Source organism: Penicillium maclennaniae (assembly GCF_028827695.1).
Source record: "Penicillium maclennaniae strain IBT 15551 chromosome Unknown utg000007l:1.0-4884863.0:1.0-4888362.0, whole genome shotgun sequence".
Lineage (NCBI taxonomy): Eukaryota > Fungi > Ascomycota > Eurotiomycetes > Eurotiales > Aspergillaceae > Penicillium > Penicillium maclennaniae.
Window position 1 is genome coordinate 405,613 of NW_026623219.1, and position 27,086 is coordinate 432,698.

At 49.6% G+C, this 27,086-nt stretch overlaps 10 protein-coding genes across 10 annotated transcripts; 3 read left to right on the plus strand and 7 right to left on the minus strand.

The window, feature by feature from the left end:
• Positions 1-1,170: 1,170 nt before the first annotated feature.
• N7477_007360 (protein phosphatase 2A regulatory subunit RTS1) lies at positions 1,171-3,509 on the minus strand (the record flags this gene model as incomplete). The annotated part of the gene is made up of 6 exons (XM_056969023.1): positions 1,171-1,528; positions 1,589-1,887; positions 1,938-2,291; positions 2,349-2,947; positions 2,989-3,361; positions 3,486-3,509. The coding sequence occupies 6 exons, from the start codon at positions 3,507-3,509 to the stop codon at positions 1,171-1,173; spliced, it is 2,007 nt and encodes a 668-aa protein (XP_056819055.1).
• A 4,090-nt stretch (positions 3,510-7,599) lies between these two features.
• On the plus strand, positions 7,600-9,610 carry N7477_007361 (transcription factor TFIIIC subunit TFC1; the record flags this gene model as incomplete). The annotated part of the gene is made up of 6 exons (XM_056969024.1): positions 7,600-7,659; positions 7,721-7,741; positions 7,801-8,104; positions 8,162-8,239; positions 8,292-8,400; positions 8,461-9,610. 6 exons carry the CDS (start codon positions 7,600-7,602, stop codon positions 9,608-9,610), a joined length of 1,722 nt encoding a protein of 573 aa, XP_056819056.1.
• Positions 9,611-10,404: 794 nt separating this feature from the next.
• N7477_007362 (uncharacterized protein) lies at positions 10,405-11,528 on the minus strand (the record flags this gene model as incomplete). The annotated part of the gene is made up of 2 exons (XM_056969025.1): positions 10,405-11,369; positions 11,420-11,528. The coding sequence occupies 2 exons, from the start codon at positions 11,526-11,528 to the stop codon at positions 10,405-10,407; spliced, it is 1,074 nt and encodes a 357-aa protein (XP_056819057.1).
• Positions 11,529-12,205: 677 nt separating this feature from the next.
• On the plus strand, positions 12,206-12,783 carry N7477_007363 (uncharacterized protein; the record flags this gene model as incomplete). Its single annotated transcript, XM_056969026.1, has 2 exons — positions 12,206-12,585; positions 12,606-12,783. 2 exons carry the CDS (start codon positions 12,206-12,208, stop codon positions 12,781-12,783), a joined length of 558 nt encoding a protein of 185 aa, XP_056819058.1.
• A 126-nt stretch (positions 12,784-12,909) lies between these two features.
• N7477_007364 (ribokinase) lies at positions 12,910-14,055 on the minus strand (the record flags this gene model as incomplete). Its single annotated transcript, XM_056969027.1, has 1 exon — positions 12,910-14,055. One exon carries the CDS (start codon positions 14,053-14,055, stop codon positions 12,910-12,912), a length of 1,146 nt encoding a protein of 381 aa, XP_056819059.1.
• A 1,282-nt stretch (positions 14,056-15,337) lies between these two features.
• Positions 15,338-15,714, minus strand: N7477_007365 (CVNH domain-containing protein; the record flags this gene model as incomplete). Its single annotated transcript, XM_056969028.1, has 2 exons — positions 15,338-15,525; positions 15,567-15,714. 2 exons carry the CDS (start codon positions 15,712-15,714, stop codon positions 15,338-15,340), a joined length of 336 nt encoding a protein of 111 aa, XP_056819060.1.
• Positions 15,715-17,155: 1,441 nt separating this feature from the next.
• Positions 17,156-17,728, minus strand: N7477_007366 (GrpB family protein; the record flags this gene model as incomplete). The annotated part of the gene is made up of 1 exon (XM_056969029.1): positions 17,156-17,728. One exon carries the CDS (start codon positions 17,726-17,728, stop codon positions 17,156-17,158), a length of 573 nt encoding a protein of 190 aa, XP_056819061.1.
• Positions 17,729-18,430: 702 nt separating this feature from the next.
• On the minus strand, positions 18,431-20,762 carry N7477_007367 (MCM DNA helicase complex subunit MCM5; the record flags this gene model as incomplete). Its single annotated transcript, XM_056969030.1, is given in 5 exon segments — positions 18,431-18,923; positions 18,983-19,611; positions 19,631-20,386; positions 20,436-20,562; positions 20,626-20,762. 5 exon segments carry the CDS (start codon positions 20,760-20,762, stop codon positions 18,431-18,433), a joined length of 2,142 nt encoding a protein of 713 aa, XP_056819062.1.
• A 421-nt stretch (positions 20,763-21,183) lies between these two features.
• N7477_007368 (vacuolar protein sorting-associated protein 54) lies at positions 21,184-24,543 on the plus strand (the record flags this gene model as incomplete). Its single annotated transcript, XM_056969031.1, has 4 exons — positions 21,184-21,403; positions 21,465-21,924; positions 21,965-24,301; positions 24,351-24,543. The coding sequence occupies 4 exons, from the start codon at positions 21,184-21,186 to the stop codon at positions 24,541-24,543; spliced, it is 3,210 nt and encodes a 1,069-aa protein (XP_056819063.1).
• Positions 24,544-25,458: 915 nt separating this feature from the next.
• Positions 25,459-26,591, minus strand: N7477_007369 (Gfo/Idh/MocA family protein; the record flags this gene model as incomplete). Its single annotated transcript, XM_056969032.1, has 3 exons — positions 25,459-25,850; positions 25,905-26,480; positions 26,546-26,591. The coding sequence occupies 3 exons, from the start codon at positions 26,589-26,591 to the stop codon at positions 25,459-25,461; spliced, it is 1,014 nt and encodes a 337-aa protein (XP_056819064.1).
• Positions 26,592-27,086: the final 495 nt, after the last annotated feature.

A 27,086-nucleotide genomic window follows, 5' to 3' on the forward strand; every position in this document is an offset into this window, starting at 1 on the left:
CGCGCGGTTGTTCTCGAGCTCACAGGTACCACTAGGTTTGGCCGCAGCAAAGTAGTCATGCTTTTAGAGACGTTGTTGCCGTCATAGTAGTGCCGCTCCATTTCAACAACTGGACAGCGAACAAACTTGCTTCACCTTTGTGACTAGTAATGGGATGTTTAGTTCTGAGGCTACATGTAGATATTGTAGTGGGAGAACCGGTGACATAATAGCATATGTGTGGCCTCAGGCATATTCCAATGTCTGCAGTGCATACATAGTGCGTCTTCAAGACAGAGTTGGAGATAGAGAAGGCAACTACCCAATTCAATTCCGGTTACTACCACATTTCTCTGTTCGTGATGAAGCTTTAGGAACGATCTGTACGGCCTCGACAGGGCATCCGTACGGCATCAGATGGGTGAGTACCCGGTAGTTACGTACGAATTTATACTCCTACATTGACTTGGTATAAGCCCAGAGGTCATCACTCAGTATTGGTCTAGAAAAGAAAACTGGCAACACATATAAGCCACCGACACTCGTCGGTGGATGGAAACGCCATTCACCCTCATTTTCCATATCCGAACACGGTTCTAAGACGGATTCCAACTCAGAGGTCCGTTCAGTGATCTCGCACTCACATTGTTGTAGATCGAGACACAGAAGGGGAAATATCAGAAAAGCCATGTACACAAAAGAGATTGAAGTAAAAAAAAAACAGGCAAAGGGGCACTCAATAGGGGAAGGTATGGGGATAGGGAAAAGATGGGCATTAACCTGGGCGAGTCGAAATAAAAACAGGAAAAATCGTCGCAGCCCGTATTCGCTATGCCATGGTGAAGAAATATCAATGGAAGTCACATATCCATTGGAAAGAAGAGAAATCTTCATTTGGTCGAATTGCTTCGATGCAAGATCTGTACATTTGTTGCACTAGTCCCGCCGACCGATCGTCGTCGCGGCCGAATCTCGCTACCACTACCGCTCCGTCGCCTCCGGGAACCGCGAATGGAGCCACGGCGTCGTGTCTGGAGCAAAACGGACGTTCTCACGTTAGAATCAGGCTGGCTAAACGGGTGGACGGGTCTTAGCAAAAGACAAAATCAAAGGTGAAAACAGCCAAAAGGTCAATAAGTCAGAAAGACTCGCATGGGGATGCATAAAACCCAGCAACATCATGATAAGATGTCAGAGATGTACTGAACTCACCGAAGTTGGAGTTCCTTCCCGCGCAGGTCGATCCTTGGAGATCTCGTTGTCTTCCTGGAGCTTCAAAGTGTTCAATTTCTTCTGACTTTCATTGGTCATAGCCTCAACCTCATCGATTGGCTCGGGCACGTCGAGAACAGGGGCGGGAGGTGGAGGAACTCCGTTTTTTCTGCTTGTCGCTTGCTGTTCAATCGTGTCCCACCGGTCCTGTCGGGACTTCTCTCGCTGATCGGCGCTGTTTTGCTGCTCGGTGTACTCGTGAGAGCACTCGTCAAAGAGCTGTGGGTTGATTTCCATAAACATTTTCATGGCATTGTAAACCATACTGTGGATGGTCCTGTAGGGAGGATGGTCAGTTTCCATCAACAAGTGTAGGGCTGATGAAATCTTGACTCACCGATTCCAGTGGCCCTTGGAGTTCTCGTAAAGCGGGGCGAACATAATCGGAAGGATGGTCTCCACATTGTCGCTCACCAGGTTGCAGAAGTACTCGTTGTTCCAGAAATAAAGAGCACGCTCAGCAACCTGGAAGTGGGGACTGGCTACAGACTTGGCAAGCTGGTTGAAAAGAGGCTCCTGCACCTTCGCAAACTCGGCCGGATCCATGACTTCGAAGATGTCTTCTACCTCGTTCAGATACATCACCTCCTTAGTGCTGTTCGTCTTCGGCCAGTAGCGCAACAGACCAAGAACAACCTAAAAAGTCAGCATACGATGATCAGCAGAAAGTATTGTTGAATACATACATCTTCTGTCAAGGTCGAATCCTTCTCCAGGAACTGAACGATACAGTAGGCCAGTTGCGGGTGATACATGCTGAGGCTCTTGACCTTGTGCATGGGAAGCAGAACCCTGGTCAGGAACAACTTGTGCTCCTCTTTGAGAGGCAAGGCGAAGCCGTTGATGATGGAGCCCAGAATTTCCAGTAGTTCAGCAATACCGTTGTGTCTCTCAGTCTCGTACATGAACTGGAAGAACACATTATTGATAGATCGCCGGATATATGATCGCAGATTCAAGAATTTGCCGTAGATCCGGTGCAAGGTTGTCTTGAGGAAATCGCGCTCGCGAGGGTCCTCTGAGTCGAACAGGTCGAGCAGCTGTATTGATAGTTAGCCAATTCATCTGAGCAATTCCCAACAATCTCGACAATATACCTGTAGCACAAAATGATGATCGATGTATTGCTTCGCAACATTGGTGTTGAAGTCCTGACTCTCGATAAATCGCAGGAAGAACTCGTAGACAACCTGAATATGTGGCCAAGCAACTTCTAAAACAGGCTCATCCTCTTCAGGATCGAATGCTTCGCCCTGTGGGGTCATCGGTGGGGGAATGGGTCGAAACAGGTTCTTGGCGAACATCTCTACCACCCGAGGGTACATGGGCTCAGTGATCACGGACCGGTTGTTGGCGACGTAATCTAAGAGCTCGTGAAGGGCCAACCTTTTGATCTCTTTGGATTTCATGTCTGCCGTAGGATCATTGAAGTCAAAGATAATGTTGCACTGATCAATCTTTTGCATAAACAGCTCCTGGCGTCGGTTAGGCGCTACCTCATGGAAGCCTGGCAATTTCTCTAGCTCTCGTTGGCGCTGGTCGGAAATGTCGAATCGCGATGAGTGCTGGCGCTTAGGGGTCCGGATTCCTTCTGACATATCTTTCGGGGTAGTCTGAAGGCGATCGAATACGTGGGATTTCCTTGGTGGTGCGAGATCTCCAGGCATCGTCTCGGCAGCTCCAGGGGAGGAGCATGCTGTGGGAACGCAGAGAAAGAGTCAGGTTCATCGAGGTCACCTTCGTCCGAGGGGGAAGGCGATCTTACCGGAGCGCTGGGGCTAATGATCACGCTAGGAGCCACAGGCTGTCCTTGTCGCGTCGGGGTACCTGGTCCATTATTTGCAGACTGGCCTGGGATACCGGCTCCTTGAGAGGTGTAATGCTGGGCTGGGGCGGCGCCCCCGGATGGGGTACCTCCCGGGGAAGCATTGTCCGGCGACTTTCGCGCATCATTGAGAGATGTTGTGGATGATGCCGGGGTACCTTGGTTGGGCGATGTCGGTTGCTGTGTATTGGTAGTTCCGAGAGATGCCTGGCCCGAGGATGTGGAGTTGGAGTCTTTCTTCTTCGACGACTTGTTCGCATCCTTCGCCCGTGACAACTGCTCGTGCTGAGATGAACAATGTAATCAGTTTGGATCCAATCTGATTCAGGGAGGAACACCACCTGCGTGGTGGGGAAGGGGCGGGTAAACATGATAGTGCGGTAAGAAGCCTACGAACAAGGACACTTACCACTCTCTGTCTGAATCCCTTCATCTTGAGACCAGTATTGACAGCCACATAAACTCCGCTAGATTTCTTCTTGCCAGTGCAGCCGCACGCTGCACTTTAGCCAGGGTGACTTGGGAGCGGGCAACGGGGGCGGCCGCGCAAGAAAGCCAAGAGTGAGGCGGATGTGTTTGTGTCGACCTAGGGGAATCTTGTAAGCGCTCCGAATCATTCAACAAATGAAGCGTCCAATTTCACGGGCAATAAATGAGGGAGTGGTATTGGATCATTCGCAGGGGGCCAGTCATCGTCCAATGGCGACTGCTTGAGAAGACCAGAACGGGGTGTGTAGCAGTACGCGCACGGGCAAGACGGTTCGGGGTTGGAGGGGCTAGGCATAACGAGGACAAGCAGGAGCAATACGTACCTCTTTGGACCTAAGATGGGACAATTGGCGTTTCGAGGTGCAAGCAGGACTGGCCAGGCGGCGGAGAGGTCGAGATGGGACTGGCGTTGCTTGATCCGCTCTGGAGGATCTCCGTGTCGCTTAGTGGCAGGCTGGGAGCGGGGGGTTCGAAAGCGCAGGGCCACTCGATTGCGATCCACAGCACAACTCGAATTATTTGGATGAAAACGATGTTGACCGAGGCCAAGGAATTTAACAGACGAAGAACCAGTTGTGTGGGTGGGTGATAGTGGAGAAAGAGGAATGTGTTGTTGAGGTGAAGTGAAAGGCGGCGGGATCTCCTGGCTGTGATGGTGATGGGAAGAGGGGGAAGGGGTCAAATCTAAGGTCAGCGCAGACTGCCAAGCAGTTCATCTACAAGGACGATGCAGTCTAGGCTGTCATCAGAAGGGCTTTAGTCTGCTGAGGTTTACTCGAGTTCTACAGATCGCACTTCAACATCCTCTTTGCTCATGCTATTTTGTATGCGTTTTCCCGCTTCTTGTGAGACTTATGTCATCAATCACGTGCCCGTGGAGAAGGGTTTGTGTTTTATGACCATTCATTGGATAGATTATAGTTCTAAAGAAGCGACAAAAGTATATCCAATTGGACCTGTGGCGCAGCGGTAGCGCGTGTGATTCCAGTCCACAAGGTCATCCGTTCAAATCGGGTCAGGTTCAATATTTCTTTTTTGGTTCACTAATTTTTTCGATGTTACTCTAAACTCTTCAATTACAGCTTGACGTAGTTAGGTGTTCTCCAAAAAATAATTTCACATTGATAAAATTAATATTTTTTTTTTATTTGAGATATAAAATAAGACTTAATTAACAAAAGGTTCTGGACAATCATAGACTATCCATTTATTAAATTCCTGAGGGAGAGCGCAAGCATAACAATAGAAGATAAAAATCGATAGAATCGACAAAAAAAGTAATGTTGAACCTGACCCGATTTGAACGGATGACCTTGTGGACTGGAATCACACGCGCTACCGCTGCGCCACAGGTCCAATTGGATGCTTTGAATCTCGTCGCAATAAGTCATAATGATAAAATTCGAACTTGGCTCAACTATCCACCACACCACCTCTACACTCGCGCCAACCTATTAGAAATTTAAAGTATGTTTAGTATGTATTAATCCATAGCTCCTGGATACTCCTGATTATGACTCGAATGAAAACAGGGCGTCGGACAGTTACCTTAGTATGTTTAGGTACGGATATATATTTCTATATCCCTGAAAGGTTTTGACACGTAGAACCCGTAACCCTGGGATGTGGAGACACCTTCTAACACATCTAGTTATCTATGGAACCCTGAACTGGGAATTCGATGATCCTGGATCATCTCTTTCAATGGCAGTGCTGAGAATGCCAATCGGTTGAATTTGATCCACTGTGGACCGGGGTGTTCTTGCATCCAGATTCCATGCTTCCACCCTGGCCTGGTACAATTCTTAGTTGAGCCTGACATGTTTGCAAGTTCTTGATACAACACTTTGGATATTTCCATTAGCTATTAATGTTTCATAGACTCTGCGGCTACATTGGAGGAAAAGGGGCGCTAAGACTGGCGTGTATTCACATCAAAAAGACCGTGGAAGAAAGATTGAATAACGTAGGGTTCAACAGCTCCTACAATGACTTCAAAGCTCAAGTTCACGGTAAAAGGCCGAAATGGTGCTCAGTACTGTTCTGATGCGCCAGCATTCTCACGTAGCAGTTGCGTCACGACCAATCACCGTATAACCCTTACCCTTTGACCATATGAGTCCTATTTGGAAAAGCAGAGAGTCGATGCACATTTTGCAGGCCAATGCTCCAAGGATCCAAAAGAAGACCGATTTTTCCTGGTCGGGTCTACATTCCACGAGCCAGGGTCATCTCGTCGCAGACAAAAAGCTTGTTCTCCGTGGCATCTGAAATTCCCCGAGCCACATAGCCATAATGATCGCGAAAGAAAGGATACTTGATTCTTATGGGTAAATGAACTCAAGCAAGGCATGTCTTTCTAGCCGAAGCCGGCGTGAGCGCCATCATAGGCTTTGATCCCAACATGGCTTCGAATCATTTGAAAAGGCAGCAAGAATCCTCGATCGTCACAGGGTCACTAACGAACTTCGAAAAGATATATCGAAAGCACATACATGGACGTGGGGGCAATACTGTCTCGAGCCTTCTGCATGAATCCAAGAACCATGATATAGTTCCGTTGAGCATCAAGCGGCTTTTGGAGGAGATGTCGTTGAAAGCGAATGAGCTAGTAAGTCACCAAGAGGTCGTGAGCCTGGTGACCATCGAGCTTTCAATCGCTTTCCTGCCAGCATAACTAGTCAATGCTTGCAAATTACTTGACAAAGAGTGGGAAATAAGCCGACATGACCGTTTTCAAGCCCCAGTATCAACGAAGCTGGCACGGGGCTGCAGGTTCTATTTGGAAGAATTTCACGTTTGCGGGATTTTCGGCGAAGACTCCGATGGACAAAAATTCAAATTCGTCCTTTGCGTACCTGACTCGGCTAGCCACGCCCTCTCCGAGAAAGGAACAATGCCCTTCTTTGTATGTCGTGCATCCTAGCTGCCTTGATGGACAGAATCCTTTAACAGACGAGCTAGCAACGAAGATGGTATTGATTTGTGAGACGAAGATACCACTCCAACTCGGACACAAAAGGGAACTCTCGGCACAAGAGCTTCTGTGAATTCACCCCTCTGCCGCTTATTTCAAACCCAGGGCCGAGAGTGTTGGAGCCATAAGCTTGTCGAACGCGGGGAACTTTAACTAAATTTTCACAGCTTTTGGCAAGTGGGAAGTATTCAAATCATCCGCAGATTACTGAAGTAAGTACGTAGACCCTGAATCTTTTGAATCAGCGGAAAAAAGTGCAATTGATCGCAAATTTGAAATGTTTATGTGAAGTTCATCAGCAAAGAAAGATCTAAGCTAGAGACTACAGTAGGATATCCCTGGAAGGAAAGAATATCAAACTTGTTGGAACAGAGATCGAGATTTCTTTTGACCGTTGCTCTGAGCATACATTGACTTTCTTCAAATGCCTGTCTCCAGTGAATGATTTCACACATAGTTCTCAGAAAATCGGTAACTATCTATATTGAAATACATCAGTCAAGTAATAGTCTTGTAGGACCGGTCGAGGTAGCCGAGGTCGAATTAGGCATACACTTTAAGGTCATTGGACGCATCATTTCACTAAGTTAAGTAGCGGTAGAACTGTTTATCCATGTGGTGAGCGAGACATGATGTGGGGTGATTTGGCCTACAAGCGCAAGAAGCCACGACTCTGACCCTCTTAGATCAATTTGCCGCTAGACGGCTTGCCAGAGTGCTTATTATAAAAGGCGGACCGACATTGACACCTGGAAAATCGGGAGCAAGGAACACGATTAGTCATCATATCCCGATGCTCTCAGTCAGTGTGAAATGCGCGTGCAAATGAAGGAGGCTCATTTTGGTTAAAAGAGACCTCAGACCGAGAAAAGTCGGGCTCAAATCCTGGGCGCTTTTTAAAGTGAGCAAAGTGAAACGCGACTGATTTCTCATGTCGGTTGTAACTGCTGCATGCTGATGGTCCATTCATTATTAACTCGCCTTCAAGCCAGTGGACCAAGCGGCTTGGACTATCTCAAACCCCCTGCATTTGTGTTCATCATTTTGTAACCACGCGATGGAATCGCAGCGTGATTCCAGAACTGCACCTTTCTACCCTGTCCCGCCTCGACGTTTGGTTAGCGCTTGAGCACCCTGCCGTGATCCAAAACCTTGACAGGGCTGTGGACACACTCCAGGGCAATGCAGGAATCCAAAACGTGAGACTTACAGCTTCTGTCCAGTCTCGCCACAATTCAACGACTCTGACCTGACACAGATTTTGAACCCGCCCAAAGCTGATACACCCGCTCAGCTATCACTGCGACCAGAGGATGTTATGGCTCGGCAAATCCAGTCCATCAGCTGTCCATCAAATAATGTTTTGCTCAAAGTCACTGTCCCAAAAAGAACAGGCCGAAAACGCAAACGAGGCTCGGACGAGCCCTTCACTGAGGCTAGTTCAATGGCCGAGTCTCCTACGCGACAAACCTCAAAAGACTTGCTGCGCAATCTACAAGACAATGCCTCCAAATACCGCATTGAAGCGGTAGGGAAAATAGAACGTACACATTTATTTCGAGGTATGTATAGATTGATGTTATATTTGAATATCTCTCGGTCTGATTTAACAATTTCAGGCCTGCCGGACTTCATGTGGTCGTCCACTCGCAGTTCCTTCACGAATCAATTCAGCCAGCATATTACTCCTTATGACTGTAAGTGAACTGCATCATGGAGGGAGAAAACTCGCACTAAGAGAATTCTTAGTGGATAAAATGAAGAAATTCCAGATCAATATGTCCAAAGGTGCCATTACGAATGTGGACATCATCCCGCCGCCCTCATTCACCCAGGGCGATCTTCCATTCCAGTACATGTACGCTTCCAACGCCCTGAATGACACCTAGAGCCACGTACTAAAATCTCATTCACTAAGGTATCGCCAAAATCCAACAGTGAAACAAGCCGTCGACGAATCTGGCAAAATGATCACAGTGAACACCCAGCAACCGACGAAGATTCGCAGCCATCTCGTCGCATTCGACATTCCCGTTGTCCCATCCGAGCCCCAAGAAGACCTCGCTCCAATCGAAAGCCTCGATCCGATCCTTCGTGGAACCATCGAAAGGGTCAAAAAGCTCTTCGAAGAACGACCAGCCTGGACCCGACGTGCTATTCGCAGTTACTTGGCGTCAGATGAACAGCAACCCCTTCTCCGCCATGCATTGCCCTATGTTGGGTACATTTTCCGCTCTGGACCGTGGCGCGACGCTATCATCAAGTTGGGCGTGGATCCGCGCACTTCCCCAGAGTACCGTCATTACCAAACGTTCATGTTCCGTGTCGCCGATTCCAATGAAGCCGACCTCGACAATCCCAATTCCGTCTCCGGGTCTGCTCATGCAGACACACACATATTCACTGGCCAATTACCCCTCCCACGCGACGGCCGCATCTGGATGGCCGGTGATATCAAAGATCCAATTCTCGCCTCGATTCTCTATCCTGCCGATCCACCACCCTCCTTCTTACGCTCGGAATGTGAAATCATCAGTGACGGCTGGTTTGGTAATGGCACAATGGCAAAAGTGAAGACCATTATGCGAGCCAAGATCGCGGCTCTCGTTGAAAATTCCACGGCGTCGGACTCTGAATTTCAGCGCATTGCTCTATTCCCCGACCATGCATCTAGCGAGGAGGATCTCGCTGCTTACTTTACGGTAGATCCGGCAACGTCGTCTAGTAAGGAGATCTCTTATGCGACGGAGGTGAGAGCGTCTATCAAGGGGGCCCCGCTTTGGAGAAGAAAGAATGAAAAGGAGTCGTATGGGATGGAGAAGAGACCTGGCCGTGGTGGACCAAGGAAGAGGGGGAAAATGGTTGAATTTGAAGGGGTGGATGCGAATAATGAACCAGAGCAGAGTGAGGGTGAAGAAGAGGAGATGCAACGGAAAGAGATACTCGAGGAGCAGGTCGCTGCCGCTCTGGCGGCAAGAGATGCTGCCCAGGAAGAGGAAGAAGGTGAAGAGGGAGATAATGATGAGGATGAAGGAGAGGACGTGGATGAGGACGATGATGACAATTGATGTGATAGCTTGAAAGATGATATGAAGATTATTTCATAATTGCCCTTTTACAATTCAATCTATGCATGTATCGAGCTTCACCATCAAGGATTCAAAAAAGTGTGAGCTGCCTCCGGCGCCTCTAGAAGCCGAGGAAAGCACCCCTTCTTTTTCCAAACGGATAAATGAGTCAAGCCGCGACGAATCGCCGTAAGAATGGAATAATCTCATACCAAGTTCATAGCTGGCCATTTGCTGCATTCTTTGAAAGGTATTTCATTTCTCTAAGGGGAAGTACATGAGTGTTGACATCGTGAGCCGGGTGGCAGACAAGGCACGTATAACCGAAAGAGCGCCGAGAACATTGGCGATTCCGAGCTTATCGGGGAAAAGTCTCCTTTGCATATCATTAGAAACAGGGAGAAGCAGATGTATCATGTAAAATCATTTCAATCATAACTAGACTTGCGTGTATACATCGTGAACCAGCATCAGACATGACAAATACTCATTGATTAAAGTGTGGAATCAGAAGAACTTGAAACCGTAAAACAAGACGAACAGACAAGCTGATAAGAGAAGGGTATTCAAAAATAGACGAAACCAACTATCACAACGCCATTTGAACCAGAAATCAACGCCATGCAGAAGACAGATTTATAGCTGAAGCCGAAGCTAAGAGAGGGAGAGAGCGGGAGAGAGGGAGAGAGCGGGAGAGAGGGAGAGAGCGGGAGAGAGGGAGAGAGAGAGAGAGAGACAGAGGGAGAGAAAGACAACGCCGAGGACTTTGCGAATGCAAATGTGTTTTTGGCTGATCAAGGAGAGGACTGGGTCTTGTCCTCGGAAGCTTGAGACACTTCTTCAGTAGCGCTCTCGCTTTCCCAAATCTCAATCTTTGCATCTGAGCCGTTGGTATTAGTAGACTCAGCTACCGGCTTGGGAGGAGTGGCGGTTTCCAGCAGGGAGGCGATGGAGGTGGTGATGTCAGGAGGAAGAGAAGTCGCCTGTGTGAGGACATGGGGCTTCTTCAAGGGGCCATTCTCGCTCTCGTCGTCATAGACAACAGTATAGGAGAAGGCATTGCAGTCTGCGGGGTAGTAGTCGGAAGCAGTGAGCTCGCCCAACGGCGCACGGTCATCCTCCATCTTTGAAGCCTTGCGGGCGTCAGCCGCAGCAGCCAGGGCATTTGCCTGACTAGAGTGAGGAAGATCAATGCCCAACTCAGCAGGCGGAACATTCTCTTTCCCGCGTCCGTCAGTGACGGAGCTCTTGCCCTCGTCGTCGCTGATATCAAGAACGCCAGTCGAGTGCTGCATTAGATTGGTCATCTCTTCCTGCTCCGAGTCGACGTGGATATCGAAGAACCAAGACGCCGGTCCTTTGGGCTTCGGGGCAGCGGGCTTGTTCTGGGCAAGGGCGGTAGCCAGAGAGAAGGGGCGAGTGACAGCGCGCTTGCTGGACTCGGGACGGACCTTGGCGATGGTCGACCGGCGACCGAACGCCTTGCATGACTTGGGTGGCGGAGTCCGGCCAGCGGGCTTGAGGAGAGGTGCGGAGCGAGGAGTGGTGGGAACGAATTTCAGCGGAGTCGATAGTTGAGATGAGACATTGTTGTCTCGGGTGAGGGATATGCGGGAGGTCTTGAGTGGCTTGGGAGAGCCTTTGGAGATATCGTCATCATCGAAGCTGCGCTTGCGCTTGGCAGATGAGCTCAGGCTGCTGGGATCGATATTCTCAGAATTGTCGATGAAGATGGATTGCTTTGCAGATAGGGCGGCTCCTGGCCGGTGTTAGTTCCGGGGCTTTGATAATGACCGAGACGAACCATACCATTTTGCTGATTCTGACGGTTCAACTTGGACCGCATCAAGGTGTTCATCCTCGGAGTATCCAGACTCGCGAATGGTTGGCGAGAGGGAGTCATGGTGAGGGTAGCCATGATGGAAGGCGTGTGAGATTGGCTTTTGTTTTGACGTGACGGCGCTAAGTGGGGATATTGGCGGTCTACACTCACTCGATCGCGAGATCGAACCAGAGATGATCTTTCGTGAGATTGAAAGATAGAATAGTATAGCAGGATCAAAAACAAGGGGAAAATAAATAAATAAAGGAATCAGGTAACAAAGATCGGATGGCGGTTAGATGAAGCCTGGAATGAGGGAGAGAGTGGAGAGGGTCTCCACCAGAGAATATAGTCCTTAGAGAGAGGCACGGCTTGAAGATTGGTAATGGGGATGTGGGATGAGGAGATAGTTATAACCGAGACGATGTTAACTTTTTATCAGGCAAGGAGCGAGAGGGCAAAGGGGACTATTTCAAGGCCTCGTGCAGTTCACATAGCCCGGAGAACGCGACCGCGTTCGCATGCAAGGCGCCATGCATTCGGAACGATTGGATCATACGCTGGGCTCAAGGCTGGTGGCGTTTATGCAGCATAATCCCATTATCATTCCAGTTTGGGGGGAACGTGTGTGGGAATGGAATGCCGACGCGGGGACGCGCTTCTATACTGTAAAATTTACCCAAGCTACACTATTTGCTCATTGACTAGTAAAATCTAGCGATTCACCAAGCTTATTCATTGATTCATGTAGAAAAAGAATTCCTCAGCTTGAGATGATAAGAAAGCGTCAGGAACAGGACAGTGTCGGTGCTAACGCTGATGCATCACACTCTAAACGCGTATCCCTGCGACGCGCAAAGTACCCGGTACCCGCCACTCCTCCGCCTCCACATACAATCACCAAGTACCAGATACTGCACGCGCGACACACTCTCGCGTTCAGCCCCTCCCTTGCACCAGCGCGCGACTGTCGAGCCCACCCCGCCCGCCAACGCATCTGGCTGTTGCTCCATTGGTACCCAGCCCGGCGGGAGCAGGATGAAACTCTCGCTCACACTGGAAAGGTTCAGAGTTGCAGCGTGCAGCGTGCAGGTCGCGAGGGCTACGAGGGCCGTGTGCCGGAGGGCTGGAGAATGTCCGATGCCCTTCCAAGGTTCTCTCCCAGCTATCCAGGTGTAGCATTCAGGGCTGGCCACCGTGTGCGAGTGAGCCTGAATGTGAACCTGTCAGCCTTGAGACTCAGATTCCTTGGAGAGGGAGATCCTCCCTCTGGCTCGTGGACTGTGCCATCCCCGTCATTGCCATACATTCCAAAATGGAAAAGGACCAAACTCCCTGTCGCAAGGTCTAGATTGGCTTCAAGGGGTGAATCGAGGGCTATTTCACATCGATGAATCGAATTCAAATCAATATCCTCTAGCCTCATGATATAATTTACATTGATATTTATAGACTCTAATTCTATAGTCTGAAGGCCTTACACCTCGTCCTCGAACGGAATGCTATCCATAGCACCCTGTCGCTCCACGGCACGAGCTGACGCGCGCACTGCCAGGCGCATCGCCTCGTCCATAAATGTCTGGTATCGATGCGGCTTCTCCGCGTCAGTGAGATCCTGACCCGCCTTATTCGCGGCGCGACGTTGCTCTCGCCATCGCGCAACCTTGACCGCATATGCTCCAACAAATGTGTCGCCCGCTGCCGTAGTGTCTAACACTTGAGACACCGCTGCTGCAGGAATCTCATTCGTAAAACGCTTGACCCCATCGCTGGGACAAGTGGACCCGCCATCCGTAGCACTGTACCAGACGCCCTTGGCTCCCAGCGTAATGAGTAGGTACGTCACACCCAGCTTGTGGAAGTATCGTGCCACTTTCTCCTTGCTGTTCAGCCCCTCAGCATCTGGAACGACACGAAGAAGCTGTTCTGTAGGCGGCGTCATAAGCTCCGCTTCTGTTTCATTCAAAATCAAGTGGTCGACTGCCGCATAGACATCTTCAGGCAAACCTCCCGGTGGTGCAGGAGCCGGGTTGAGCATAACATCCGGCCCAGACTCGATCCCACGCTTGCCGGCAGCGCGATTCTTTTTTTTGAATGCGGCGACTTCCCGAAGAATCCCAATGACAGTGTCGACTGGAATCTCCCCCTGCATTACGATCACGTCGGGCAATGGGGTAGAGAGAGCGGTTCCCAGAACCTCGGGCTTAGGCTGCATGCCCGTGTAGTTCGCACCGGGCGAGAAACAAATGCGATTCTCACCTCCAGCGGACGAATCGACGATAATAACTGCCACGCCAGTGTATGCATCCTCAATGACTCGCACTAGCGAGGTGTCCACTCCAGACTTCTCAAGAGTCGGCTTCAACAGGGCAGAAAAGTGGCCATCCAGGGCACCGACAGCACCAACCATCTCGACGTGAACGTCACTATTGGCATTCATTCCCTCTCCGGTGGGTTGTGGTCGAGACAGGCGTCCACATGCGACCGCCTGGTTTGCGCCCTTGCCGCCGGCACTGGTGAAGTACTTTGAAGCCGTGATTGTCTCGCCGGGATCGGGAAAACGAGGTGTGACGGAAACCATATCGGCATTGAGGGAGCCGACGACACGAATGAGGGGAGCCATGATAGGCGCAGGTCGCAATGGCGTCGTCTTTCAATGTGAGGGGTGTGGGGTCGGGATAGCTTAAGAGCGATTGAGGGCCACCGCTCGATTCGGTATCGCAAGAAAGGAAGTGATGACAGGACTCAATGTCTCTGCCCAGTTGCTTGGAGAGCTCGTACTAATAGGTCCACGCAACGGGAAGAGGATCGAGTGACGTGACGGCGCGGGGCATATTTATCCGGATGTGGATGCGAGATCCACCCGCGGGGGGCAATTTGGAACTATATGAATATTTGAAGATAAGACTTCACGGCTCGAGCAATGCGACAAGGGTGAGGTTTCTTTTGATCTGAGATTCATAATATCTCACTCATCGCGCAATCCAGAGTTGGAACTATTGACTTAAGCCAGGGGCCTCCCCTCTTTAAGCCTAGTGAGTCGAGCTATGCCATCCAAGATCTTGGCATTTAGGTTGAAGCTCAAAAATCGTTCATGAAGGCTACAAGCTCAGCTTGCTCCCAGTAAAAAGGTGCACTGACGAGAATTTAGGAGATGATTGCAGTAAAATTCAAATCATGACGCTCGGTTCTTCGAAGTGGATTCGTGAAGGGTGTGTTGTGCGGTGGGCGAGCCTTTGGAGACATATATCACAGCTACTTGCATACATCATGTATGGGCACAATGGAAAGCTTCCGCATTCATGGCCCCGTTTACATTTGGGGTATCGAACCAGAATCGCACCAAACACCCTGAGATCTCTGAGAGGGTGGGGCCGGAGTGAGGAGAAATGGCCTCTCAACAGATCAAATTGAGTTGCCCTTTATCATGATTTTACATTCTCACTCCTCGGTCAAGTCTCACAGTTGGTGTCAGCAATCAGCGATTTGATACATACTTCTTCATTGATCACTCTACAGCTGATAGTTGTGGCTTGATTCCTGCATGCAAAATGCGCTTGTCGCTGACGCTGAGGGTGCTCGACGGTGGTTTCGCAAAAGGCAGGCTCTATCCCGTGAAAATGGAAATGGAAATTGGAAAATGGAAATTGGAAAATGGAAATTGGAAAATGGAAAATGAAAAATGGAAAATGAAAAATGGAAAATGAAAATGCAAATGCAAATGAAGGTGAAAGTGAATGTGTGAGAGTACGAATTTAAAAGATAGAAAGGAGGAGAAACAGGTTTTCTGTGGAAGAGATTTACAAAGAATGTAGACGCATCTGAAATGAATCTCTGGCCAATTTACATGGTATTGCCCTGGCGGCAAGAGAATCCATATGAGATGTTTCATGTACTAAAGGCACTCAGACAAACACCAAGTTTCCATTGTCGTTGGAGATCCGCTCCGCCAGATTGACATCAGCATCAATCTCCTCGTCATCAACGTTCTTCAATTTAGCACGAAGAATAGGAAGATCTTCGTCACCTTCGCGGTGAAGCTCAATGTCACTGGCACTGTCCTTGAAGTCCTGGCCTCCCCATTCGAAAGAGCCTATGGATTGATTAGCTGTGGTTCCTCAACAACTTGGATACAGTGGGGCAACATGCCGTTGTTATTGCCAATAATGTGGTTCAAATCCAGCTCAGACTCGTTTTCCTCGCCATCTTCAGTCCGAAGAGTTGCTTTGAGGATGTGGTCATCGTCCAGCTCGAAGCTGAGGGCAGACTGGTGGAAGCTCATGATGTGTGTGTAATGGTGAACTGTGGGGTTTTGGCAGGTGGGAAGACTTGTCGACAATCTAGTTGGAGAGAAGGACCCTTTTATGTTTTCCACGACTAGGTTTTTAATGAGCCGGGTTCTACTGAGGTACCTCAATCTCCTTTACAAAAGCCCCGTTCCTTGTCTACCACTTGTCCCAGCCTCATTTGTTATCCGTTCTAATGTGGGCTGTTTACTCGCAGGCGTTCCACATTGGGCGCTCTAAGAGGCAGGGTGGAGGGCACACATGCCACGCCACAGAAAGGCTGAAAGAAAACAAAATCCCCACTGGTTGAAACATAAAACGCATCGAGCCTAAGATGGGGCTTGACATTGCGCCGACTCAGACAATTTGTGGAGTCAGCTTTATCCTGTGGTGTAGTCTACACCCTAGGAACTTCTTCCGAGAGGCATAAAAAAGGCGCCCCCGTATCCAATTATCGTGGCGCATGATGCAGCCCTATTTTTCAGCCACAGGGAATGCATATCATGTTGCAGTCGCGATGCTCGCCAAGAGCTCCGTTATTGCCCCGCTTGTGGGTTAAGCGCCTGTCGTCCTTACTATAGACCAGATTATGCCAAGAGGAGAATTCTGATGCCTAGAGGCTCTTCGGTCATTATGCATTACCTGCATGCAAGAGGCTTGGGATTCCGGGCAACCTTGAATTACTTTGGCTGTCAGACTAAGGAGTTGTTGAGGGGGTTGCATCTATGTGAACAATTGAGTAAATAGTGTTTATGCCCCTCGGAACAGTACCAAATATTCTGATGGTAGGGCGGAGATGGACAAAATTCGCAGCTGCCCCATAATAGGTAGCTGCAGTGTTTTGCTTGGCAGGCTATTCTGCAATTAAAGAAGCGAGATGTATGGATACGCCCCCACTTACCCTGACAGACCGAAGCGACCCAGGTGTTGGACTGCACCCAGATGCCTACAAGAATGTCAAGATCTTGAAGGGTCACTTGTAGTAAATGGACAATGCATTCGAAATCGTATACTTTTCCAAGACCAATGAAGCCTTTACACTCTTGCAACTTGATTTCCAAGCAGTAATCGCGCGCACGCTAGTCCTTTCTACGGAAAGGGCCGTGAATACTCCCCGCTTTGTAGACCGCTCCTTAGAATTTTATCTTTCATTTACAATATGAGCAAGAGACCCGAAATCTTGTGTTTTACACAAGACCGCTATACACACTAGACATCGCGAAAATAAAAACGATGTTCCATTGGTTATCTTTCAAAGATTCGAAGGGTGGGTAAGGCAAGCAATGACGAAGGTAAAACAGGGCCTAAGTTCAGCGGACAGCAGATAATGATTCGCAAGCTTCAAAAACCATGTACCATTCCGACAGTATCAATGGGATCACCTTTCAAGTGTCTCATTTGATATAGCCCAAATCACGGAATGCTCGATCTAGGATCTCATGGATCGTCTTGTCTTTTTCGTAGGGTATAATCCATTACCGAATCCCCAGCTACAGCCGTCTGTTCCGCCGCCTCGTATTTTATTTTGGCATACGATTCTAGATCCGCTGGCGTTTTGAGTAACCAGTCACGAAAGATACGATGTCGGGCAGCTTCGGGCGAGTCAGGACTCCACACGTGGAGATTGACGTGGTAGGCGTTGGGCCAATCCTCCACAAAGAATCGGTGTTGGTGCCATCGCGGCTCACGCAAGAGAAATCGAAACCCTGCCTCTTCCAGAGGTTTGACATAGGATGCTTCATCCGTGGCATCATTCAGTGTCAGATCAACGTCAATAATGTCTTTGGCTGGAAGGCCAGGAACACTGGTAGACCCAGTATGAGCGATGTCCAAGATCAAGGCCCCCAGGGCTTTTTGAATCCGCTCTTTGACTTCTTCGAAACGTTGCGGCCATTCTGGGTTGGGCTCAACTATGGTAATGGAAGGTGTTACGGTTCGCGAGGCTACACGCTCCACGAGCTCCGGTTTGTGCTCGTAAGGCTCGAGGATCTGCGCAACTGGAGCGGGCATACTCGGATGGATGGTGGTTGACTCCAAGCTGACGGCGGAGTAAGGAGGGGAAGGTAGAGACTTGCGGTCCTTGGCCTAATCAATACAAATATCTCTTGCTGACCGGGGTGGCAGTTATGGTACCGTTACAATACATAGAACCACCCAGAATCGCGTGTTCTGTACCTTAAGTCACCTCGTCGAGGCGATTTTTTGGAGGATAATCACCATGCTTGCCAAGCATATACTCACTTGCTAAGTTTTTATGTTATGTTCAGTCCTGGTATCGAGTGAATAGCGCGAGAGATAGCATAGACTATTGAAGACATCATCCCTACCCATTTCAGCTCTGTATGGCATATGCACAACATATTGTAACACTACCGGCGGAGAGCGCTACAGATGGGGAGAATGGGAATAGATGGGCAAGTCGAGAGTGAAAGGCAGCCATTTTCCAGATCGCCAGAGTTACGAAGTGATTCTAAGTGGTCCCCTGTATTATCATGGTACTAGAACGATGCCGCATCAATGGCAGTAGTAAGAATGCGAAGGTGTATCTGATTTCGAATATTGTCGTTGAAAAAAATGTACCGCCAAACCTGATATCATACACGCCAAACACCCCATGAACTCCTTCGCCTCGCGAGACGATGCACAATCCGAAATTGTCACCCGTAGCACATATTGTATCAAAATTAACATGTCAAAATCATCAACGACGTATCACGGAGCGTTACGGTAGATCTGCGAACCGCCGGAGCGAATCTGGACAGTCTCTCTGCGTTGCAAGACCACCAGGGACCGATTGAGTGCTTGCTCACTGTAACCCTTGCCATCGACAAACTCGCGTCGCAATGTCGCCAAGCTGGTACTCCAACCGAGGGGCAGACGACGCTTGAGCTCTTCTTCAATCTTGTGAGCTTCCTCCATGAGCTCCTTGCTACCTTGACCTTCACCCTGGGTGACGGCATCCATGGTGGAAGCCAGGAACAGACGAATGGCCTCGTCGACATGGGCCTCGGTGGCGATGGGAGAGAGCTGCAGCTTGGCGAGAGACTCAGTGATACGGACAATGGCCTCCAATTGACGCACGGTGATGGGGATAGATGAGCGAGTGTTGGACTCGAGCTCAGTCCGGTGCACTTGCTTGCGAATAGAGACAAAGTGAGAAGAGAGCTTCTCGGCAGCTTCGGGAGAGAGGCGAGGGGCGCAACGGCTATCGACATAGGTTAGTATCCATGGAATAAGTCGATTCGACAATATTGTCAGACTTACCTGCGGCAGTAGCTGATGTAGCGCTTCATCTGGTCCACGGGAATTTCAGCTTCAACCTGCTCCTCCATACCACGACCGCCCATGTGAACGCCCATGACGTGACGTGCGATTCTCTCATCACGGCCACGCTCGTGGTCGTCACGAACGATGAAGATCATATCAAAACGGGACAAGATAGTCGTCTGGAAATCGATGTTCTCGCCCGGGGTCTTCAAGTCATCATAACGACCAAAGATCGGGTTGGCCGCCGCCAGAACGGATGTCCGGGAGTTCAGGATTGTGGTGATACCGGCCTTGGCAATGGAGATAGTCTGCTGCTCCATGGCTTCGTGGATGGCCACTCGGTCCTCGTCACGCATCTTATCGAACTCATCAATACAGACAACACCACCATCTGCAAGCACCATTGCACCACCTTCCAGGTAGAACTCGCGAGTGTTGTGGTCTCGCTGCACCGAGGCCGTCAGACCAGCCGCCGAGGAACCCTTTCCGGAGGTGTAAATAGCGATAGGAGCAGCCTTCTCAACAAACTTCAGCAATTGCGACTTGGCAGTACCAGGGTCACCCAGCAAGAGCACGTTAATGTCACCACGAAGTTTCATTCCATCGGGCAGGATTTTTTTTCGAGCCTCCCATTAGAAGACATACAATAGCCTTTTTGATGTCCACATTGCCGTAAATAGAGGGAGCAATGCTTCGGGCCAATGCATCGTACAGATCAGGACGACGACTGAGCTCCAAGAATTCCTGCTCCTCCTCTTCAGAGAAAACGGAGTTGCCCTTAGCGGTCTGATCCATGTCAGTGTTGAGACCCACTGCCCGCAAGTAGGGGTTACGAATAGCCACCGCAGCCTCCTTCTTGCCACCCTTGGCCTGGTAAATGGAAAAGATACCCATGACTGTGCAGCGGGAGCCAGGAACAACACGGTTGGCCAGGTAGCGGTCTGCAGAAATCAGAACGTGTCGGGGAAGTTCACCCACAGGCACCTGGTCAGGGGCCTCCTGAAGCTTCAAAACCTGCTGGTCCACGAACTGGCACTTCTCGTGGTGAACCACATAGGGATCGAGAGGGCACTGTTCGCCAGGCTGGTCACCAGGCTCTTTAGAGCGACCGCATCGCCGCGGGAGCGACAGGCCAGAGAAGCCACCTTCGACGTGAATATTTTCACTGTGGTCACAGTTCTTGCACCGAATGTGAATAAGAGTTGACTTTGAGGAGATAGTTGAAGCACCGATGACAATACCGGGAATTCGCACGAGATGGGAGATGTTTGTGGCGTTCAGGTCACGAATAGAAATGTGCGAAGCCGAAGAGTGCAGAAGAAGTTGATGGGATGGAAGAGTGATATCCCGCTGACCGGGGTAGACGATTCGGCGAGTGCAGTCTTGAAGTGCTAATTCAAACTACTCGGATTAGCGGGTCGCTTGTATGGAAGATGAAGACTGCGCATACCAGAGGAATAATATCGGCGGGCTCTGTGGTGAGTTTGTGGGCCAGCTCCTCATTGTAGGAAATAAGATGGGCAATGTCAATGTCGCAGTAAAATTGCTTCACAAGCACATTCTGTCGTAATTGATCGCTGTTGCATCAGGTCAGCTATTGGGAACCAGCCTCTTGGTAACATGAATGTGGGATGTCGTACCGGTAGATAAATGCATTATCCAGCTGGAATTCAAGCACAAAGTCCCGCAGGCGATTTTGAATAGTTGTGCGAGACTCATCAGCACCGTTGGTGCTGGGCGCAAGGACGCTCAGGGTATAGGGTGTGCGTCTATCCATGGGTGCGGTTGTTGATGGCGGAGGACAGGAAGGGAGAGAACTTTTGGGCTTTGGCGGGTCGCGCGTCGCGTCGGGTTAGCTACGCGTTAAGTGGTTCTGCCTCAGGCTGGAAGACAGAGCTGACCGGATGAATACATTATCCGAGAACTCTCGCTCCGGTTAGCGTCTTTCCCGATTGGGTGGACATGCACATGGCATCCTGGAAACAAAAGCCACCTCGACAACTACGCTTAGGCCAGGCCTGTGAGAGATCTCTGACCGGAACTGTGCAGTCCGACGAGCTCGAGCATTGAGTGTGGTTGTTGCTGTGCCGGGCTGACAGCTCCGCTCCTCCGACATACATCTGTCATGATCAGATAACTCGGAGCTTCCCCAACGATCGACCCCGAGCTGTCGCATCCGCCTCGCGGACCTGCACAATATGGCGCCATCTAGTCCGCGCAAGTCAATTGACAGTCTGGCTTCAGGCGCGTCGACTCCATCTATCTCCTTCTACTCTTCACCCCAGTTGGAGTCTCCGCGGGTACCCCCTCAACGGTACCCCCTGAGGAGGGGATCTACGGCAAGTTCGATCGTGAGCATTGGAGGAGCCTTGGACACGTCCCATCACCATGGCCCAATCGCCGAGTCGGGCCAGAATGGTTCGTTGAGTACTCCAAGCCTGGAGCGTCTCGATTGCTGATACGCTAATGCTCTGTATAGCTATCTCCACACTGCTCCAACCACCCATTACCCGGACCGGCTTGACACCTCATACTGCGGCAACTGCGAGCGGATACAAACCCCCCTCATCCCGCGATATCACTCCAGTTACCCTCACAAATATCACGCATGTGGACCCGAAGGTATTTCAACCGTATCTGGCGCAAATAGGCGGTCTTTACGATGTTTTTCAACAATCCAAGGAAAATGCCGGAGAAGAGAGCCAGCAGGCGCAGGGAATGAAATCCCCGAGACTTGATGATAAGGAATCTTTGATGCCATGGAGTCCTGAACGAAGATCTTCATTCATGTCTACGAGTAGTTCACGACCCACCTCACCATATGACTCTCGCGGAAGACGTTCCTCTGCTGGCTCACGGGGCCGTGGGCCTGCCGTGACACCTTTGTCGACTATACCACCTGTCTATTTTGAGGAGGATTTCCACCCTAGAGAACCCGCGTACATTCGATGTTATCTCAGAAAAATCGGAGGTGGTTAGACCGCCAAGACCGCCAACAAAGGACGATAAGCACTTGAACGGTGGCGCGCCCGAGCCTGTGCACACCGGAAGAAAAGCATTAGCTACCAATGCCATTCTTCAAGAGAAGCTTTCGTGGTATATGGATACGGTTGAAATTCACTTGATCTCATCCATTTCAACTGCTTCCAAATCCTTCTTTACGGCACTAGGTTCGTTACAAGAATTGCACGCGGAAGCTGCTGATTCTGTCAACCGCATCCAGGTCTTGCGGCGAGACCTGCAAAAGATTGATAAAGAAATGGCTTTAGGTGGCCTAAAAATAGTGAATTTGAGACGGCGAAGAGAAAATGTGCGAATGCTGGCAGCTGCAGTGGCTCAGCTTCGTGACGTTGTCGAGTCAGTCTCGCGATGTGAAGAGCTTGTTGAACAAGGAGATATCGAGGTCGCTGCTGATGAGCTCGAGGAGGTTGATAAATTGATGGCTGGCGAGAAAACTTCGGACCGGCCTGCCGAGGACGAGAAAGGTTCCCCAAGGCGGGCCATTGACATTCGAGGTCTTCAAGCTCTTGAAGGAGCGTCTGATGACCTTGCAGTGTTGCGACAGCGCATTGGAATGGGCTACGAGAGCCGTTTCTTGAATGATCTGCTAGGTGACTTGCGCCAGCATGTCCAAAATGTGTCCTCCAACGTGACATTGCAGCGTTGGGGTGCCTCCTTCCAGCGACAACGTGGTGGTCAACGCCCCGCGTCTATGATTTATCCGGCATACATGAATTTTGATAGCGAGCTGCGATCTAGATTGCAAACTCAGCTTCATGGTCTTGCACGAGCGCGTTATACTACTCCTGCGGCAACTTCGTTCAAAACCGCCGTTCTACGCGAAATGAAGGGCTTAATTCGCAGGCACTTGCCTAGTTCCAGTGATGACGACAATGAGTCTATGGTGTCGATATCGACACACAACGACCGGCAGCGAAGTCAACAAGAGAAATCGTCAAGTCTTGCGCGCAATCTTCGTGCACTCGAACCAGAAGATGCCTATGCAATGCTCGTTGCGGTATACACAGGCATTAGTGAATGCTTGCGTCGCTTGAGTGTGCAGGTCAAAATTCTCTTGGACGTGGCCAGTGGTCTTGGAAGCTCTCCAACCGCCGCTGTAAAATCACCGCTGAGTCCCCGCCCTGGAAACGGAGATAATGTATCTTCTGCATCTGCCATGGCACAGGACGAGATTTTGCAAGTTCTGGACATGTCGAGTCTACTCGGCCAAGCGGTAGACATTGCCCAGTCTCAGATTACCAAGGTCCTCAAAGTTCGATCAGAACAAACATCTCAACTTTCGAAAGAAGAGTTCTTGAAGTACTTCACTCTGAACCGTCTTTTTGCCGATGAGTGTGAAGCCATCTCCGGCCGAGGTGGCACTGCACTGAAGACAATTGTGAGCAACCAGATCAAGGAATTCATATCTCGATTTAGTGAAGGCCAACGGCATCGTATTGTCAAAGTCATGGACGCAGACCGCTGGGATGCGCGTGACTTTGAAGACTCAGAAGTCACTATCCTTACACGTATCCTTGAGGCGAGCACCAACGATATTGAGGACTGGGTTGGAGTCACAAAAATCTGGGTCGCGAATGACGATAATGAGAAAACCAAATCTCCTCAAGCAGGCAGCGACATCAACGGGTCAGGCAAAGAGAAGGTACGCACTGCTGTTATTGATGAGCAGAAATACATCCTGCCGGACTCAGCCGTGGAGATTATGCGCAGTATCGAAGAATTTGAATTCCTTATGGCCAATATTCCCAGCATGATCCAGGACATTGCCCCGCAATTGCTGGAAATTTTGAAGCTATTCAACTCGCGTTCTTCACAATTAATTCTTGGCGCTGGCGCTACACGCAGCGCCGGCCTCAAGAACATTACGACCAAGCACCTTGCCCTTTCGTCGCAAGCGTTGAGCTTTGTCATTGCCATGGTACCGTATGTTCGTGAATTTGTCAGACGACATGGGCAAGGGAACCAAGTTATGGCCGAGTTTGACAAGGTCAAGCGGCTGTGTCAGGAGCACCAGTCCGGTATCCACGAGAAGCTGGTTGATATCATGAGCTCGCGCTCAACTGTTCATGTCAATGCCATGAAAAAGATTGACTGGGACGCGGACAACTCATCAGGAGTTCATCCTTATATGGAGACATTAGCCAAGGAAACGGGTACTCTACACCGTGTATTGAGTAAACATCTCCCCGACATGACTGTGGAGATGATCATGGGCCCCGTGTTCAATAACTACCGAGACCATTGGATGAAGGCCTTTGAAGAAGCCCAAGTTGAGTCAGAGGCTGGCAAGAAGAGGTTCGTCTGAACATTTGTCCTTGCCTGACGATATGCTAACTAGATTCAGAATGCAAGCCGATATCGAACATTTCCGTACAAAGCTGGGCAAGATCCACGGTGCTACGGAGATTGGTGATAAGCTGCTTGAGCTTGTCCAAGACAAGGCAACTGTTGCCCTAGCCTCTACGCCCGCGCCAAAAGCCGAACCCACGAGCGAGAATCAAGCCCAAAGCAACGGATCTGATTCAGCCGAGTCTTGATACCCTTCGCCGTTAATCGGTACATCTACACTATATATATAATTCCTTTCACTTTGATTGCAAACCGTTGCATGGAGTTTAGAAGCTGCACAGAAGTGCACTTGCCATTTGCTTGTTCATCCATTGTCAACATATAGCGTGTCCGATGAATTGCATCTATAGAGTCAGCCTGGCGTTTCTTGTGGATATTCAATGACTATGTCTATTTACTGACCGATTCGCAAATGTGCTGTACTTATTAAATTGGAAGTAGGTTAACAGTTCATTCAAATCCTGAAATGTTGGGGGGCTCCTTCTCATCCTCTCCTCTCGCGGTTCTTGAAAATGCAGATTGGAAGGTAGTGGCAATTATCGTAGCCATTTCTTCCCTGGTGATCGCGGAAACCTATGACTGGATACTTGACGAAGGAACCCGCAAGGCAAATACAAGGATGTTGATGGCCAATTGTATGCTGCTCACCAAAACAACAATTCACTTCGGTGGCCGACAGCGGTCAGCATCAAAAGTTCTATAACCGGGTTAATAAAATATAATAAGCTGGTCTAGAAAAGCAGACATGACCATAAGTCCGAGTAAGTTGTCAGAGAACTTCTGCGCCTTTGTTTAGAAAGCGGGGTTGGGCGTTCGCCGACTCTACGTGAAGTTTCGACGACACAAATAGAAGGCCTACAAATCAGAACAAAACGAGAGCCCGAGCAGAAAGAAAGCACGCCCTCGTTTCAATCGAGAGACATATATTACATAGCGGTATTCCGTTCATTGTTCGCTTCTTTATTCAGAAAAAGTAGTGAGGTTTTGTTAGCTTAGGGATGAGAGCCTGACAGTTATTCTTGATAGACATTGTAAATGTATAATCGAGTAAACTGGAGGTGCTATGATCATATTGCATTACAGCACTAAAGCTTTCTCATTGTTCACAGCTGTAAGAGCTCAATGCAGCCCCCTCCAGCGCAGATGCTCTCAACCACAGCAACATCGGCCATCGCCTCACGAGCTCCAGCTTTTTTATCATGCGCAGCACCAGCACAGGATCCAAGAAAAGCCTTGATCTCCTGGTAAACGCCTCCACCGAGAATCTCCTCATCAATGACAACATTATCGCCTTTCTGCTCTTTTTCGAGCACGATCCGCCAAGTGTCCTCTTTACCATCCACGGCACTGATGGTCAAAGCACCTTGATCTCCGACGAAGATGAACTCAAAGATCCCTTTGGTAGAAGCAAAACAGAAACTCAGTGAGCCAGAAGCCCCATCGTCAAATTCTATGGCTGCATTGACAGTGTCCACAGGGGAAGATGAGGATATTTCTGGTGACAAAGGCTGACCGTCTTGGTAATTTCACGTCCCGACACGTATCGAACCAGCGCGACGAAATGCACGCCGGCATCCAAGATAAATCCCCCCCTGGTACTCTGGTATCTTGCGCCACTCAGTCTCGTAGTATTGATTGTCACCAGGCTGGATGTTACCCCAAACACGAGCATGAACATGATGAAGCTTACCGATACGACCATCAGCAACAAGACTCGCGGCACGAGTGAAGGCACGATCATAGCGGAATTGCTCAGCAACTGAAAAGATCAGGCCTTGAGGGAGGTAGTCGCGCTCGTAGTCTTTGATCAGCTCATGAGCCGCTTTTGTGTCTTTAGCCACGGGCTTCTCGCATAATACGTGCTTGCCGGCAGCGAGACACTTTCGGACGACATCTGGCTGAACAAGAATCGGGAGTGCAACGATGACTGCTCCAATGTCTGAGCGTTGCAACAATGCGGCGAGACCCTTTCCTTCGGAATCCAACTCATCGGCGTAGATATCAATGTTAGAAGACGTGGCGCCTAGTTCATCAGCCACTGTCAGGACAGACTGTGCTGACTGGGCAGAACGCGAATAAACTGCTAGCAGATTGGCTTGTAATTTCAACAATGCCGGTAAGTGAGCTAGAGACCATTAGCAAAGAGCAAGGAGCCATGGAAAATAAGCGTGGAAGAATGAAGATACTCACCTTCCTTAACAAACAGCCCAGCTCCGAGTAACGCGATTCCAGTCATTATCTGGCACACTTGTAATTGCAAAGTATGAGGATGATGAGAGCTGTTTCACGTTGGACACAACGGGGCAGTACTCTTTGTATTATTCTCTGAATGACCCTCCTGGTGGCCGAGGTAATCTGCAGATATCAAAGTAATTCTCCAGAACTTGATGTAGACATAACAAGATTGGCGGCATCTAATGCCAGAGAACGCTAGAGGACTACCCCGCATTCCTAACTGGAACCGGTGAAGCAGCCGCGTCGAGAAGGGACTTATAACATATTGACTAGTCTCAAGTTATCTAGTTCGGTATGTCCAACCCATGGTGATGTTTCTGGCAGCCATGAAACCTACTACCGGTCATCATGGGCTTCAGAAACATGCGCAGCATGATGTGGATACAGGAACGCGTTATTTTTTTGCACATATGCAAAAAAGTTTGACGAAATCAAGGAGATACTTCTCAAGATCATTGATGCGATGAGTCGAATTCTTTCCCCGCCTTCCACACTC